Source organism: Lingula anatina, chromosome 3 (assembly GCF_051362555.1).
Source record: "Lingula anatina isolate TDL-2025a chromosome 3, LinAna3.0, whole genome shotgun sequence".
NCBI lineage: Eukaryota > Metazoa > Brachiopoda > Lingulata > Lingulida > Lingulidae > Lingula > Lingula anatina.
In genome coordinates this window covers 12099204-12117789 of record NC_141769.1, presented here as the reverse complement: position 1 = coordinate 12117789, position 18586 = coordinate 12099204, and the positions used below count along the sequence as shown (strand labels likewise).

Genomic DNA, 18586 nt, shown 5'->3' with positions numbered 1-18586 from the left:
CATTTTATAAAGTCATGCTTAATTATGCATGAAAATATCAAAATTGAACATTTCATATATTAATTTATAATTTCTGATGAAAATTATTCTGTGTTAACTCTGTTAATAATAATAATAATAAGTTTCAACATCTCACTTTAATACACAAATAAAAAAGGAGACACAAAGCACTTGATCACATGGTGACTTTCCTCAGTGTGTCATTTTGAGACCGAGAACTACTCACCAATGTATCAATACTGGTATCATTCCATAAAAGGGCTTATGAAATGGTGGGATAGTTGCAATGATAAAATATCTTATAACTTTAAAAAATACTAAGAATATTGTTTTGGCAATTTATTGGTGTCAAACACTTCAAATATCAGTATAATTCAAGTATCAGTATCATTCGGTCCCAATATGTGATGCCTTTGGGTTATCAAGCCCTGATGGCCATGACAGATTGCCCTTCACATTTCACATATGTGACATGTATCTCTACTGCCAGACCATATTTCAGGTATTCCTGCCCCAACACAGCCTAAGTGATAATTCATGCTACTGAAAGGTCAGAATTGCTCTGCTTTGAACTAGACCTTTCTTGGGTTCAACAGCATCCATGGCTCTTGCCTTTTGATCTTCATTAAAACCCCTGTTGCCATGCAGATGTTAGCAGGTTTTGAGTAACTAAGGATGTACAATTTAGTCCTTAGATGGGCAGGATTAGAAAGGATATTTAATATATAGCCTTGAATGCAACATTCTGGTGGCACAGATGACAACAGATCAGAAGACCAGACAGAGGCTAGTTGTGACTTATTTCGATTGATTGCTGTTGACTTAACTTCATGAGCAACTGAAGTTTTCAGTTACCAACCAATGACAAACTTATTATTTTCTTACTGGAGTAGGAATTTTACAAACCGTAGAATTAAAGGTAATTTCTTACTCCTAACATAGATTGAATGGTGTCATATGATTGAACTCGAATATAATAATTTTTGAAGTTGGCGTTACGTTACTAACATAACTACAAATCCACCATTATGTTCAAACACCAGAAATGTAGTTTAAATAAAAGGGTGAATTAGAAAGAAATCCAAAAGTGAGGATTGTGTGATAGGAAGGTTTTGAAGACTTTGGGTGCTTTCCCAGAGATTTAGATCGATCTAAAGATTAAGATTGAGATCGACCTAACTCCCTGAGGGTTCACACTAAATTGCAGTCAGCCGAGCGGGCACCATAGTTAATTACCCCCTTACAGCTTTTATTAGGCGGGACAGACGCTTTAGCTGGCCAAGCTGACAGTAATCTAGTGAGACTTCCCACAGGGATAGATCGATCTAAAATTCTATGGAAATGGGGTGTTTGAAGGGGTGAGGGGGTTGTTTGTGTTATGCGTAGTATAACTTCAGTATCATGGAGCCTCATTGATCTGTTCTCTATTTTTTTTTAAATTATTGATACCTTTCTTGAAAATAGTCTGGTTAAAAATATGTAGGATATATACGGCACAGATGCACAGATTTGGTAATCCTGTTTATAAAGAACCATTTTCTTACTGTGTAGGCCTACTAGTACCTGCTCCTGGCTAGTTCTCTAAACAATACTAGCAGTAGGGCTAGTATACTAGTACACAGCTCATAGATATGATCTAAACTTGATTTCATTATGTGTGAAATCAGAGCTTGAATGGCAATGTTATCACCTTAAATGCAACCAAAGTAAGGCAATTAATCCCCACGTGGGAACAGTGATCAGATTAGAGATAAGTTAAAGGCTTCAGTTTCCAATATTTGGCTTGGCGAGGGAAACAGGAAGGTATTCTGTCAGTAAAAAGGAAATTACAACTGCACAGATGTGGGTTTTTATGATGAAAAAAATAAGATTGATAATTGATAAGCTTTATTTGCATATACATATACTATAAAATTAATTGACAAAAGGTAGAGAGTGATATTTAAAAAAAATTAATTTTTAAATAAAGTGTTGTACTATCTCTTAACTTAATTTCATGCCATCCTATCACTATACCATTTTATAATAAAAATATAATAAAACAAACATGTACTAGTAGCCAATTCAGATCTTAAGAAATTATTTCAATCCTGGCTTTCATATATAATGCCTGAGTGATCAGTCATAAGTTATTAATGGAATATATTAATTTTTTTCGACATCCATATTAATCAAGTTCTATTTGCAAGGGGTCATCAATATTGCCCTTCCTGATCCCTAATTTGTATATGTGTAATTTTTCAGCTAATCAGCTCTCTTTTGAATGAGACCATATTGAATTATAATAGAACCCAAATTATATGGCACAGTTTAACATCGTAACTGGATTGATGAATTACTATTAATTCTTGATGTTTGGATCAGCGAAACACCTGATTATATGATGTTTTTTTTTTTTTTTTTGCATGAACAGATATCATTACCTTCACCTTCTTAAAGGTATTATATAGCACCTATACTCAAAACAAAATTTGTGCTAATTAAATTGCATGGAAAAATTGCCAGACCTTGAAACAAAGAGACTACTATATTTTACTTGTGACAGTAAAATATCAGAAAAAATATCAAAAAAATTTATAGATTGTACCTTTTTTAAATAAATTTGGATAGGGTACACCTTGAAAATGAAGTGAAAATTGCTGAAATTTCCAGGAAAATTAATAAATTTTTCCTGAAAATATAGATGTCTCACATGCTTTGCATGCCTTTAAAAAAGACAGCTGTGGTCTACATTGATTCCGGGATAAAATGGTGGTTATAAAGAGAAAGATATTTTTATGGAATACTTTACAATATCCTTTTTAACAGCAATGTAGAAATCATAATTGGATTAGTTTACATTAGATAGTGCCTGTATATTTTTAAATGGATCCCTGGATATTACTTCATTTTTATCTGTTTAGTGTGTGTGTGTGTGTGTGAATATGTATATTAGACAGCTTTGCTGACTCATTTCAGCCTAAATTTTTGATGAATAGTCCAAGAGTAATCAAATTTCTGTAAGTAACTTGTTATTAGTCTGAAATATTCATTAGGATTCTTGATGAAATTTTGTCTCTCTGGATAATAAATATGTTACATACTATAAATTGTCATGTGATTGATATAAAAATTAATCTCACATGATGTGCAAGTCTTGCAGGATAAAAAAAATAATGTGGTTGACACAGTCTGGCTAGGATTTAAACACTAGACTGTAAGTTTACACCCTGGATAATTTTATGATGATTAATGTAACTACTAAAAAATAAATGATTTATGTTTCAGATAGATGAAAAGTCCATTGGTTTTTGAAACAGGTGGTATTAAAAGAGCTTTATGCATCTACTAGTAATATTTAGTCTCTACATTTTTTGCCTTAAAGATTCTTTGAAATTCCTGGTAATGCTTCTACTGGATATATTGTCTTTTATGTGAAAAAAGAACTGGATATGTATGACATTATGAGACATCCATGTTTTGCTTGTTACAGAAGTCATAGTCCAAGACAACAATCCCCTTTGATTTCTTAGAAATGGCAATCAATTAGTCTTTGACCACATTTCATATTACATTCAGTCTCTTTTGTCAGTAGTGTTAACCCTTACTTTAAGCAACTGTCTGTCCATTTTTTTTTTATCTAGCATCCTTCATTTCACATCCATTCTGGTTATTATTATATAAAGAATTTGCAGCCAGGGTATCCCTGGTGTGGATTGGGTTATGCATTGGATTAAATTCCAGGGACTTTGAATGTGGTTATCCATTTTACAAGGTCTGATGTATCACTCAGTTTGTTCCTATGATTATAGCATTAATGTCCATGGTTTTTAATGTAAAGGATTTGTCTTTGAAGGATTTGTCTTTAACGCCTTGATAGTCTGTTTCAAGAAAGGTCATCATTTAAAAAAATGCAGTGTACTGGCAAGTTTTGCATGGAGTTTTGAGATGAGGACTTGTGTACTGACTTAAAAAAAGCCTGCAGTGGTATGTTGTTCTATTAAATGCAATGCACTATATTTAATGCAATATCAGTAAACAGTACTGAACTTTTTTTCAAAGAAATATTTGAAGTAAAGGCATTTTTTCACCTGTGGTGTGTGTTGTATGCTATGACTCTGAGGACAAGCAGTTAAGTATTGCAGTACATTACATTTCCCCAAGGCCAGGGCACATCAGAGGTTTCTCTTTTCTTCATTTACTGGTGTTGGAATTGCTTGCTATCTTAATAATTGGTCTCAGGATTATATTCCTTAAGAAGCCTGATCTAGTCAGCTTTCAAAGTTCAATCTAATGATGCAATGCCTATGCCCCCTACCAGGGCCACAGATTGATTTTTCACTAGATATTCACAGATATGTCCCTGGTTAAATTCATGGTTATTCTCTGTACTGTGATTCTGTAATGAAATCGCATGGATGATTACGTGGCTGGTAATTGTTTGCATAACTATTCAGGCACTGCCACCTAACCATGCAGTCCCTGCCAAGTACCCCTGACAGCAATCAAGACAGTTAATTGCTCTTCTGTAACAACAAAAATAGCCCCTTATGAATAGCTTGTAACTTCAGGGTATTCCTTCAAACCACCCGTGACTAGTTTCAGCAGACAGACAAGAAAGACAGGTTGCATAACGAGAGTTAATCACGTGGGAGCAAACCCCAGCTCCCACTGAGCTCCTGCAGAGCGAGCACAATACCATCTGCACGCGCGTGCAGATTTAATTGCTTACAAGGTCGCCTCGGCTTAAATGTCCATATAATAATAACTGCGGCTCTGGTAGAGGGTACAATGCCTATAATAGCACAGGATGTTAGCCTTTTTCGTTCTAAGATTCTTTTAAGTGAGGTTTTCAGTAGTGTTTACACATATATGTATATATAAAAGTGAAAATGATTACATGCTGAAATGTTTTTCTCTCTTAGTCGTGACAAACTTTCTCAAAGGGAGTGAACCTTATATACAAAGAGCTGCATACCTCGTCTCACATTGAAGTCTGAGTATTATGTTCAGGAAAAAGGCTGCTTTAAGGAAGGTTTACATTAAAATGTTTTGGTTTTCAACACAGGATGTAATTACGTTCAACTGCAACATGTATCACCACACTGTAGACTGTGGTCTGTAGGCTTAACTTCTATAGTTGAAAGCTAAGGGTCAGGAGTGCTAAGGATGTTTTAGGAATAAGTAGATTTGGCGAGAGGGTTGAGGTGGGTGCAGTCTAAAATCAAGTATCTATATCACAAACTTGGAACATAAACATTTTGTTAAAACTGCTCTGAACGCAATCACAATACATGCCATCATGCCACCACGCAATTTACTGGTTCATATGAAAAAACTCCAGTGTAGAAGCTAAAGAGGATGTTTTATTTAGTAAATGACTGGCAAATGCATTGGTTGCAGGCCATGTGTTTTTCTTGATTGCTTCTTTTTTTTTTTTTTGCAAAACAAAAAAAGAGCTTGGTAAGTGCCCTTGTTTGAAATTGAAGAGCACTGAAGGTAAGGCACTGAGGTTCTGATTTAACTGTAGATTTATCAGTGCAGCTTCACCACTTGTTTTGTTCATTAAGCGGGAATATCTTTAAAACATGACTGTGTAGGTCTACACCATTTTTAGGCCACTTATCCAAATTTGAATGAAACTTATGGATAATTCATTGTTTAAATAATGTGGAAGAAGTGCAATTCTTGTGTGAATGGCAGTGGAAATTTCAGTCTTGTAGGGTAAATTATTGTGTTATCAAAGTTCATTTTTCATGAATTTCATCACATATATTGGGATGTTTTTGTTTTAGTTGTCACGGTTGCAGTTCTATGTAAAGGAGGCAATTAATCAGTGTTAAAAAGGAAAATTTTGATTGCTTAGGAAATACACCTGCAATATTGAAAACATTTGACAATTGTAATGGTGAGATTTTTCTGTTGATGTTAACAGTTTCATTTGCTGTATGCTTGCAAAAAGAGTTTCAATTTTATCAGTAGCTACTGCTGACATTCGGACTTTATCAGGGAAAATAGGGCTGTGATAGGTATTGTATTTTTTCTTTAGCTATTGACAAATGAAACTTTGTTTGTTAATTGAGATTTCTCTGAGTTTTATTTAAATAGTTAAAGAAATAAATGGTCTAACTCTTGAAAAAACAAAGATATTGTATGAATGAAAAGAAAATAACATTGACATTTGTCAGTAAAGGCACACAATTAGTGTTAGAATTTCAATATCTAGCAAAAAAGTTTTTTTTTCAAAAATCCACTATTCCCTTATCACCAAGGTACATACCATAGACAAGACTTATCATATACAGACTGTACTAGTATATTATAAGCCCTTTTTTGCAAGTTTTTAGCCTTTGATTCACTGAAAATAGAGAATTTGAAGGCAACTTTTAAATGTCACTTATGATAGTATAAATGATACATTTAGTACTTGAAAATGAGTTTATAGATCATAAATTTCTGTATATACCTTTTTTGGTTAGACTAAACACCTTAAGGTGCTATAGAGGAAACTGCTGAAATTTTCAAGAAAAAAAAATCATCTTTGTATTATGTACATGTAAAGGAAGAGTACTGGTAATGAGATCAAAATCTGATTTAATGAATTATTGGGCACTTATGTATAGATTTTTATATTACGTGTTGTGAACAATTCACTGTATATTCCGTTCTAAGAACAGTTGCTAATAGAAGCACTCAATTAAACTGACATTCACCGTTCTCTGATATAAACTTGAACGCTGTCAGGTTAAAGGGATAATAACTCTTCGTATGAGATCTATATTTCACAATAAAAACCTTGTGAATAACTCATAGAAATATAATATATTCTGTTTTACCACAAAAACAGCAGTTATAGCTATTATTCTGATATCTGAGCTTGTCTTTAGACCACGTGACCTCCATTGATGGCTATACAATGTTAAAATCTCTTAAGAGATTTTAACAAAAAAACAAACTTTTTAGAAAAAAACCAGGGACTAACTTTGAATGTAAAAATGGATTCATTAACCATTGGAAAGTATGGGAAAATTGTTGTTTACTCCAGGAAAATTCATTTTTTGGCCCAAACGAAGAGTTATTATTGCTTTAAGACATCTGAAAGTTTTCCTCTTGTTCTTGCAGGGATAGTATGTTTGGAGAAGAAGAAGATGCCAAAGATAACATTAAAAGGTAATAGGTCAAAAATAACAAAATTAGTCAGAATTAGTTAGGTGCAAAATATGCTAATCATGATCTATTCATATCCATATTTATTCTGAAATGTTAAGTTTTGTTTGAATGGCAAAGTAATTTTAAATAGGTATAAATATATACCTGTGAACAGTGTTGTTAATGTAACAGGATCTCTACTGAAAGTACTGGAGGTAACTTAGAATTGAGCTGGGACTGCTGATTCTGTTGAGCTAAATGGGGATCTGTGGATCTGTCAGTCGGCTGTTCTGAATGCGCTTAAAGAAATATATGTATTTCAGGCCTACCCAACTACCAGACTCGGCACCGAATGATCCTGAATTCACCGGTAGATCAGACCATACTACCCGTTTTCAAGGTGTGTGTCAGATCGCATTACACAGTATCAGACGCGACACCGCTCTTGCCTAGTACACGATGTGATAGTGACGATTCTCAGCGGGGTTGAAACGCATTGCATCACCACTCAAAATTTGTTCAGGGTATGATACTGTGTAATGCGATCTGACACACACTTTGAAAACGGGTAGTGTGGTCTGATCTACCGGTGAATTCAGGATCATTCGGTGCCGAGTCTGGTAGTTGGGTAGGCCTGTATTTGAAAGACCAAAAACCAGCATGTTGAAGAAATGATATGGATCCATCATGTCAATGGCTATGCCTATGTTTTATTGGCTGCCAGTAATACCCTATGATTTAAATTCTATTCTTGTCCAGATAGTAAAATTGGAATATAGAAATCAATTTAGTGTATTGTTAAAAGCAGTGACATTTCTCCGCACTTAAGGTTGATTGAGGAAGTGAAGTGAACTGTTTTGTATAAAAAGTAGTCGACCTTATTAAGGAAGGAAAAAGATCCTAGAATAAATTTGAAATGATTTTGTTTTCCTTTCTTCCTAGAAAATCACGCAACCTCAGTGAGAAGAAAAGACGCGACCAGTTTAATGTGCTGGTTAGCGATCTTTGTAACATGGTGTCCAAGGGAAACCGCCGCATGGATAAATCTTCAGTATTAAAGTCAACTATCGCCTACCTGAAAACACACAATGGTCAGTTAGAGTATTTCTCAACCACAAATAAAATGAAAATAAATGAATTAATTATTAAAGAAAAGGAAAAAGAAAGAAAAAGAACTGATTTCTTTGGAGTTTTTAAAATTCTGACAAGTATTCATATATTGCAGTTGAACCTGGAATAAACTGTGTTTGCCTACAGTTTGTAATCTCCAGGTCTTGCCAAGCCTTATAACTACCATCCGCTAATTTGTTTAGTTGGTAACTAAGTGGGCTTTTTTTCTCCATTTAAGAAAGTATTACTCAGTCCCAGCAGCATGAAATACATGACGACTGGAAGCCACATTTCCTGACAAACAATGAATTCACACAACTGATGTTAGAGGTAAGTATATCACAAATGAATTTTTGATTTTAAGTTTGCATACTGAAAGATGAGGCAGTCTTTGAAACTAAACTAAAAATGCCCTTTCATGTAAAATTAGTCACTTTCATTTGGCAAAGGGAGTTGTTACTTTTATGTGTTTAGTAATTCTTTATGAGTGAGTAGAGGATTTAAGAATCAGTAGATCTTCAGTTTGGATCAGGAAATGCCCCCACATTCGACACATCCAAGAATCACTTTTCCCCCAAATTATGAAAACAAGCTGAACTCCCTGTGGTGTACTGGAACAGTGTGCATTGCTTTAGTAATTGGGGGGGGGGGGGGGGGGTTGTTAACTCCAGTCAACTTGACCTTTGTGATTGTGTTAGGTGTCTGTTGTGAATGTTCATTGTTTGCTGTGGTTGTTGTTGTTTGTTTGTTCCTCAGTGGATGCATTGCCCAGCAAATGCAATGATTACCCATAGTAATACTTGTATGATCAACCCCACATTATTACAATAATGGGAAAACAAAGTAGACTCTTTAATGATTTTTGTTTTTGCATTATTAAATAGTTGTCCCCCTTATTTTATACTAAAGTGGTCTAATGGTCTTTTTACATGAAGCACAACCAAGCAGGTGTACAGTAGTTTTAATCTTCTTTTTAATCCTTGAACATTCTGCAAATTGATGCCATATTTGCATCAAATTTTGTCAGGTATTGACCTTTAGCTTATTGTATTTTCAAAATATCCATTTGTTCATGTCATTTTTGTTTCTGTCTCTTATGCTGTCACAATTGCCATACAACACTTACACATGTGCATGTAAATTAAATGTTGTGGTAACGATGAGAAACAATTTGCCTTCTTTATACCAATCAACATATAGGTTTTCTGGTTTAATTTTGATTTTAATTATGCACAAAATTTTTCTCAGGCCACAGACGGTTTCCTTTTGGTGCTCACACAGGCAGGGAATATACTATACTCTTCAGAAAGTGTAACTTCGCTTCTTGGACATTTGCCTGTAAGTGGAAAATAGAGCAATTGACATGTAGTTTATCTTCTTGTAATTAAATCTGCTGTGGATAGAATTTTGAATAATATGAGGTTAATTTCTCTAGAGTAAAAGTCACTGGCCCACACAGGTGGTTGAAATATTTAAAGTTGTTTCTCCTTCATATTTTGGAGGAATTAGGTGATTTGTCTGTTATGTGATTTGAGCTTTGAGTCCATGATAATTGCCTATTTGGATATTACTACCTATGAGAAGTTATTTATAAAGATGAGAGTGACTTAATTTTTCTCTTTCTAGGTGGATTTAGTCAATCGTCTAGTATATGATTTTATTCTTGAATCAGAGCGAGTTGATCTCCATACATTACTGTCATCCCACCAACTAGAAACTTATAACAGCAGGACTGATTTAGATGCAGGTTTGTTTACTGTAAAAAAAGCCTTAAATGATAAAAGTGGTTCATTGGCTAACATTCTTAAAGGATTTAATCTGTTGACATCCGTCCAGCATACAGAAATTAGAGTTGAATAAATTGCATGAATTATGTATAAAATTGTCTTATTTCAGACGAAAATCAGCTTTCCTTTTCATGTCATATGAGAAGGGGCTCAACGAGTCCTGACAGCGTACCACAATATGAACTAGTCAAAGTCATAGGAAATTTTAGAAAATGGAGCACAAGTATAGGTATTGTATCTGTATATCCATTTAATCATTCCAAATCATTTACTTTGTGCATTGAAAAGCCCTTCAATATATTTTTGAGTTGATGTTGCTTACCTAGATGCTTTCAGAATGAGTTATAATTTACTTGGGAGATGCATTGCTCTAAGAAAAACCCCTAACAGTAATAAATTTGTTTTGTAAATAATAATATGAAACAAATCTGTGTCTGACAAATGGTTTTAATCAGAATCATCTTGTCGTGTTTTTTTTTTTTTTTGTTTTTTTTTGTTTTTTTCAATAAATGAATATAATACTACATGTAAACCTTTATTTTTTCCTTCATATTTTAGTTAATATAGAATCTGAAGATGGCTTCCAAGACAATGGTGATGATTTAGAAACAGTTTGTTTTTGCTGCACAGTACGGCTGCAGCATCCATTGTTCTACAGGGAAATGACATATGTCAATGAAAGTAAAAGTGAATTCACATCAAGACACAGTTTAGAGTGGAAATTTCTTTTTCTGGACCATAGGTTAGTTCAACATTACTTTGAATCTCAATTTTAGGTTGTAATTTATTCTCACTCTTGATGAGAAACCATTAATGCAAAGCAAGATACATTGTCATAATGTTCTGTTTATTTTTTCAGGGGACCACCCATAATAGGCTACATGCCTTTTGAGGTATTGGGGACTTCAGGGTACGACTACTTTCATCCAGAAGATTTACAGAAGATAGCTAGATCACATGAACAGCGTAAGTACACAACATTTAAGATGGCCTTGTCGGTAGAATTTTTTTAATTAATTAAGAAGGGACAACAATGCTGAAAGTTCATTTGATAGGTCTTTTCATAGATGATGGGCCACCAACTTATAGATATTTATGAAAGGAAGTAGAATTGAATGTGAAGTCAGCTTGCATAAGTTAGTAAAAACACACTGAATGTTGTTTTGTCATCAAAAATATACATATATTAGATATTGGGACAAGATTGAAAATGTATCAAGAAGGTTGAAGGACAAGAAATCTTCTGCTTCAAGTCCTCTTATTATACTTTTGCATTTAAATTTCAGTAATGAAAACCGGTGAGGGGACATCTTGTTACTACAGATTCTTGACCAAGGGCCAGCAGTGGATCTGGCTACAGACCAAGCAGTATATTACCTATCACCAGTGGAACTCAAAGCCTGAGTTTGTGGTCTGTGTTAACACCGTAGTCAGGTAAGGACATATAGACTGTACATGAACAAGGGTATAAAAATTTAATGATAGTTAATAAACACTAAGTTAACCCGTCACAGCTTGGATTGACATGGCTAGTGAAGTCCAGAAGACCCAATGTCTGTCTTTTAGAATAAAAAGGCAAATTCTAAATTCATCACCAGCCTTTGAAAACCTTCACAGCCAACCTTTGCAAACATCTTAATTGATGCCTATATCTAATGTGTAATAATATACTTTAAATTCAGTTATAAAGAGGTACGAGCCAGCTTGAAGAAAGCCATGGGCTGCCCTGAAGACAAGGTGGACAGCATGGACTCCTCCCCAGTAGCAGGTTAGTGATCAAGTCATGATTTCTAATTCTGGGTTTGTCATTTACCTGAAAGAAAACACTTTGTATGCATTTTTCATTATACGGCCATGTCAAGACAACTCCATCACTAACATATAATGCTTGAGATAAAAATGCCTTGTTTTTGTGTACATGGGGAAGGATTTTTAGTAAATTTTCTATTGAAATTCAGCGACAATTCTGAACATTATTTTCAGAAAACATTCTCCAAATGAAGGGATGTACCCTCTTCACGTCTCATGTTATATTCATTATTTTTATCATTCTTTATTATAATAGTAAATACTTATATTCTGCACTCATTAGGTCCTTTCTCTGACTATGAGCACACTCCATCCGTGTCTGACATGGACGAGACGCACAGTGATTTTTCTTCTGCATCTCAACATAATGGTGCTGTCATCATGTCACCCATAAAGCCAAGAATCTCTCAGCATTTTCAAGGTCTCAAGGAGCTGTTGGAGCAGAATCCCAGCAGCAGTACTGGACAGAATGGTGTGCCAAGCAGCAGCCGAGGTGGAGTCAGTAAACATTTATTCAAAAACTTGCCTGTGAGTAAATTATGGTGCTAGATATTATGAGACAGGTTTGACTCTGTTTGGAATACGTGCATGTTTGGTGTTTCATGTTAATTTTAATAAATGTATTATTGAAGAAACTGCTTAAAAATTATTGATGGCTCACTACCTGTTTGAATGAATGAATAAATGAGGGAAGCAAGTAAGAATGGAAGGAGGGAAGAAAGTAGGAATAGGCTGACAAAATACAAAACAGTGGTGAAGAAAATAACAGCCAGTGTAAGATGGCTGAAACAACAATCAAGGATTTTTTAAAAACCTATAGTGGCTTTTTTTTTTCAATATTATTTTCTTGTACTATTTTCAGTAATTATTACACACTTTCCATTCATTATTTCAGAGTGCCAGTGGTCCCAGTTCCACACGGACATCCAGCACCAGTGCGGCTGGCACCAGCTCCTCTCCCCCAGCCACTGCAACTGTATCCAGCACTGTGTCCAGCTCTGCTGGGCTGCAGAACAACTTGCTAGATCAGGTACAAGACTATTTGTTTTGTACACAAATACCAGTACAGTATTTGTTCACAGATACTGTACAAGTGCAAATGAATCACTTATCACCAGTACAAGTACTGCAATACATATACTTTTTTATGACAGTATACTATATGTCTGGATAAAACAAGACTAAGGGCTCTCGTCCTCAATGAAACTATTGGTCTATGTAGATCGATCCAACTCTGTTGGGACTCATTGAATGCAATCAAATTAACATGTTTACACTCCCTTTCATTTCTAACCTACTGGTGTAATCACCAGCTTATATCTGAATTTTACTCAATGCCAGAAGAAGGAAGTGACATCACGGAGAGTTTTAAGCTCTAATAAATTATAAATAAGTCCTTGTAATGGTAGTGATATTGGCAGTTGTCATTGTTATAGCAGTTTATATCAATAATTCTAGTCAATTTTTTAATAGCTCAATAGTTACTAGCTAACTGTATGTCTACCAGAATGAAACAAATCAGTTAATAAAAATATCACTTCTGTTTCAGCTTGGACAACAGCAGATAGTACTTACGCCAGCGCAGAAGCAGCTCCAGCTCCAATTGTTACAAAAACACCGCCACCTTCAGCAGATGATCACACAGCAGCAGGAGCAGCTGCACCTTATAGCACAGCAGTTGTTGTGGACCCAGCAGCAGATGACCAGTATTGGGAACTCCAATATCAGTAAGCTTGACGTAAACCCTGAAGATAAAAAGTTTTTTTTTTTTTCAATCTTTTGCACATTAATGGTCAGCTTGACAGAGGATATTAGGTCTGTTAAAAAAGGGGTTATCTTGGTCTACTATAGCTTTTTGTAACATATTTGATCTTCAAGGTATGATGAATTTTGTACTGGAGTTGTATTTTTGCAAGTTGCCCTGGCACTCGTCTTGTCAGCTGGCTGTGGTAGAATGTGCCCCTTATGTTGCCAACATTTTGACAACTTTTTAAAACACTATTCCTCAAATCCGTCAGCTCTGTTTGATTCTATATTTTAAGATAACCTCAGTCTGTGCCACATTGTATTTTAAGATGCCGACCAGCCTCAGGACCAGATAGACATATCTCCACAGCAACAGCCAGTAGAGGACAGCAGTGAGCCCACAACTTCACAGGCCTCTGCTCAGGCATCTGCTCAAGGATCATCACACTCTCCTGGCCAGTCATCCCAGCCATCTCAGCCATCTCAGCCACAACAACAGCAACAACAGCCAGTCCATCAGTCTGTCATCACCTCTAGTAATATGAGTCCCATGTCACTGTACTCTGACTTCAGTCCCTGCGTGACCACAGCTAGCACTGTGGCAGATTTTAACAGCACCAACTCTTGCACTACCAGTGATATTAGACTCAATGAGCAGTTGTTGCAGTTACAATTGCTACAGCAGCAGTTGTTACTGCAGCATCAGGTCCAGGCAATGCCAAATTTCCAGTCGTTATTATTCTCCCAAGACCTGCTGATGGACGACCAGATGCTGACTAATAATATGCCAATGAATGGGCAGATGCTGAGTCAGGACCTGGGGACAGGGTTGGTGGGACAGATGCTTACACAGGATGATTCAATGATGCTTCAGGATTTACAGGGATCTTTCAGGGTGGATGGAGGGTTTAGAACCCCCATTTCTCCAATGAGCCAACAACAACAACAACAACAACAACAGCAGCAACAACAACAACAACAACAACAACAACAACAACAACAACAACAACAGCAACAACAACAACAACAGCAGCAACAACAAAATGTTGCAGTGTCCCAGAATCAGGTTCAGCAACCACATTTGGGTCAAGGTCACATATCAGGGTCACAGACAATGATGTCAGGTAACATGGCCTCCCCACATGTCCACCTGTCATCTGTGTCTCCTCATTTACAAGTGAACAATGGCGGGATGCTGTTGCCCCCCAGTGGTAGTTCTGTGCATTCACGGCAACAAAGACTACACTCCGTGAGTTCATTAGGATTACAGTTGTCCTCATCACAACAGCCTAGATCCTCCTGCTCTCAAAACTACTATCATCCGCCCAGTAGTAATTCCAGTGACCTGACATGAACACGTGTTGCAATAACGAATGTCAAAATAGCACATAATATTAAAAAAAGAGATCTATATATTATCTACATATACAAGTATATATATATATATATATACACATATATCATACATATATATTGTTATTGAATCATGTGAAAATATATTTTGCTACACTGATAATATTGTTATGAAAATTGTATGAAAGTGATATGTGTATATTTTCTTTAGATTTTGTATGGAAATTTAGTGCTGGTTGATTTCCTGTGATTGTTGTTTTGACTGTAGCTTGCTAGTTTTCACTTCTCTTTCCTGTATTTCTTTATGCATCAATGTTTCATGTTCGAGTTTTAAAGTAGAACTCTGCTGGACTCCTATCTTAGGTTGATTGATATTTTGACCTAAATGAAATGTAAGAACACATTTAAGTGAGTAGTATTTAAGTGAGTAGTATTTATTGTATTTTTATGTAGATCATGTTGTCTTCCCATTGCTGACTTCATCATGTACAAGCTGTGACTGCACTTTATGAGTTATGTTTTAGTCATTATATAAATGTTTCACTGCATATTAACAAATTCCGAATATTTTCTTTGAAAATTCCAAGGTTGTAAGGAAGCGCACAAAAATTATATATTTGAATGAGTATTTTTCAATGCAGTTTCGTCTTTTTTACAGAAGGACCTTCCACCAAGCTTTGTGAAAGCGAGGTTACTAAGAACTATGAACACTGCACCCCCATTTTTGTATTTATTATGATATTTACTACCCAAATTACCAACTCTTTTGAATATTCTACCTCGACTGAAACGCAGTAGGCTGCATCTTTTGGATACTTTCTGGGTATATGCCTGTGTATGTGTGCCTACACACAGGCACGCACAGGCACACACACGCATTCTGTTTGTAAGTTCATTTTAAATGTCATTTCTGAGAAAGAAAAAATGATTAAGACCTTTTTGAATGTATATCTCACTGAAGAATCCCACTTTTTTATGTTAGTGGAAATTTCAATTCAGGAAAAAGGAGCAGGTTCAAAATTTGTGCTTTTAAAAAAAGTATTTCTGTTGAGAATGGATTAATCAGAGTTTTATCTATTTATTTGTTTATTTATTTATTTATTTTCAAACAAAGTGATTCTCCTCCTTGCTTGTTTACCATCTAAAATATAGCCATCTTTATGTGGATAGATTCTACTTGCTCAAGTTGTTAAAGCAAAATGTGATGGTTAAGTTTGATACTGACAAGATTTTTTACATGGTAAGACAGTGTGGCCTTAAAAATGAACACAACTCAATGTGATGACTGTGATAATGTTATCACAAGAATTGGAGATTTTAGAATGGAGTATTGGTAATATTTCCCCAACACAAGAATACAGGTAATTTAAAACTTTAAGAGAGTTTAGTTTAAAGCATTTATTAAGTACTGACCCCAACTTGAGGAAAGCACAGTGTAGTTTTAAAAGGCCAATTTTATCTATTTTTAATCCAAGTTTCTGTACTAAAAATCATGCTAACCTTAGCCCAGGTAATTATGTAATTATCAAAAATCTCTCTCAAAAAAGTAGTAAATGCAAAATTTTCAGTCGGGGACAAAACTGCAGGTAGATTAAACATTAACATAAAATGCCCTTGATAAAACAGTATTACTTGAATCAAATCATAGACAGGGACAAGCTTTATATATAGTTTTAATTTAATAGTATAGTTATTATGATTAAAGTTAGTTGTCATCATGCATTTTATTTAAGCCAATTAAAAAAGTATAATATTATAATAAATGAAAGATAATTCTTAAATCGTTTTAGGTATTATTATTACATGTGGAGGTCTTTTCCGTGATTTGGACATGATTTTGTTGTTGACAGTTGAGCTGGGAAAGAGTGATAGATGTTAATGTTTGACATATGTTAAAGAAGTATTTTAAGCACAATATTACATATATTATCAATTTTAAAGAATAGTGGAATAAAAAATTAAAATGGTTAAATATAGATATTTGATATGAAATCCTAGGCAAATGAAAAAAACGGGTAGGTAAACAATTGAAAGAACAAACTTGCATAACTATTATTAATGAGTATATTTTAAAATCATCGTCATCAGCACATTTGGCAATTAATAATAAAATAATCATTAAATCATTGCCATTTCATTATACCATGAGCATCCATTTAAAAAAAAAAATTTTTATACAAGTAACACCTTGAAATTTTCCACTTAAAGGCTGAAATTAATCTAACCTCTTCACTAATGGTTTTCTTACATCTGCATGATGTCACTTCCTTCAAGTTGGTCACATTTGATACATCGAATTCCCAAACATTTTTAAATGATTAAAATCATTTTAAAGTGGTGGACAGGGTAAGGCAAAAAGTCCTAAATGTACATGTTTTGGATAATGGATAAATCTTTGGTGTTCACTAGCTCTGTCATTTCACCATTGACGTCATAATTGCAATATTGGGGTAAATATTGCAAAATCAGTTTTTCAAATCTCTCCTTTCCCTGAGCACCATGAATACCCCTTTAACACCCATTTATGACACCATTGAGCACTTCAAAACCCCGCCAGCTATTTTTCTTGAAAGCCCTAATTCAGATTTTATTCTTAATGAGGCAAAATAGTACTTTTTCTATGATACACTGAAATTAGGGGCTTAAAACTCCAAGACATACATGTAAACCATGATGGCACGGGATTGAAGCCCATTTGTTGTTGTGAAAAAAATTTGTTCAGCTATGGAAGTTATGTCCCATGCCAATTATTATATCTCACCCCAAAATAGAAAGCTCTTCAATTGTCCATAAATGCTCTGAGATGCTTTATATGCTGAGCAACAGAAAATATAAGCATCAATATTTGAGATTTTCCAGACATTTTTTATTGTTTTTAATAAGCAAAATGGTAGATGCATTTTTAAATGAATAATTAGATACACGAAAAAACTCACTTAAGTGTTTTGATGATCATAAATCTGTCTGTAACTTTTGTCTTCTTTTCTAGTTGCATTTAAGCATGTGTTTGGACTTGAAGTCCTTTGATGCAAACATTTTCATCTGACTAGCTGGAGTACGTAGTGGCACAAGTTCAACCTTAGGCATTATGCCATTGTTAAAGTATTGCTAGTACCACATGTAGGTGAAGTTTAAGGTGCACTTTATTGTACAAAGCACAATAAAAATGTAGCTTTTGTTTTCAAGCATTGGGGATGTTAAAGGTAAATATTTTCTGCTTTTAAAAATGTCCCAAACTCATTTTCTAAGATTACTCATCTTTCCCATTTCAGACCTTTAAAATGATAAAGTCCCTCAAAGTAAGTCACCTTTAGTACATATTTCACTCTTAAATGTACAGGAAGACACGGTAATCTAAGCGACTGGCCAGTCATTTAGAACTAGCTATAGGACACACTGAGCTAGTTTAGAACTTAGCTACTTATAAAGAAATTATATAAGACATCGAATCCAAGTTCAAGAATAGGTCTAGTAATGATTCATGAGTAGGAAAAAATTGCTTTATTATTACTTATTAATTAATTAATTTTTTTAGCAAAGTTTGATTTAGTGGGAAAATTATGGATAGGATACAACATTTGATTTAAGTTTTTTTAGTTGTATTATGAGAGGATTCCACATCAAATGTCAATAAAGAGGTTATAAAAACATGT

General features: G+C 34.6%; 1 protein-coding gene across 3 annotated transcripts in view; it reads left to right on the top strand.

Annotated features, from left to right (window-relative positions):
* LOC106155407 (uncharacterized) overlaps positions 1–18583 on the top strand; it is a 33962-nt gene extending 15379 nt beyond the window's left edge. For all 3 annotated transcript variants that reach the window (XM_013530233.2, XM_013530237.2, XM_087010094.1), the window contains exons 2-15: positions 7102–7149; positions 8071–8219; positions 8477–8568; positions 9487–9576; positions 9865–9985; positions 10135–10254; positions 10584–10767; positions 10885–10991; positions 11312–11459; positions 11708–11793; positions 12118–12362; positions 12730–12864; positions 13384–13561; positions 13910–18583. In XM_013530233.2, coding sequence (XP_013385687.1) covers positions 7102–7149; positions 8071–8219; positions 8477–8568; positions 9487–9576; positions 9865–9985; positions 10135–10254; positions 10584–10767; positions 10885–10991; positions 11312–11459; positions 11708–11793; positions 12118–12362; positions 12730–12864; positions 13384–13561; positions 13910–14934 — 2728 coding nt within the window. In that variant the 3' untranslated portion in view covers positions 14935–18583. The remainder of the gene's footprint in view (positions 1–7101; positions 7150–8070; positions 8220–8476; positions 8569–9486; positions 9577–9864; positions 9986–10134; positions 10255–10583; positions 10768–10884; positions 10992–11311; positions 11460–11707; positions 11794–12117; positions 12363–12729; positions 12865–13383; positions 13562–13909) is intronic.
* The last annotated feature ends 3 nt before the right edge of the window (positions 18584–18586 follow it).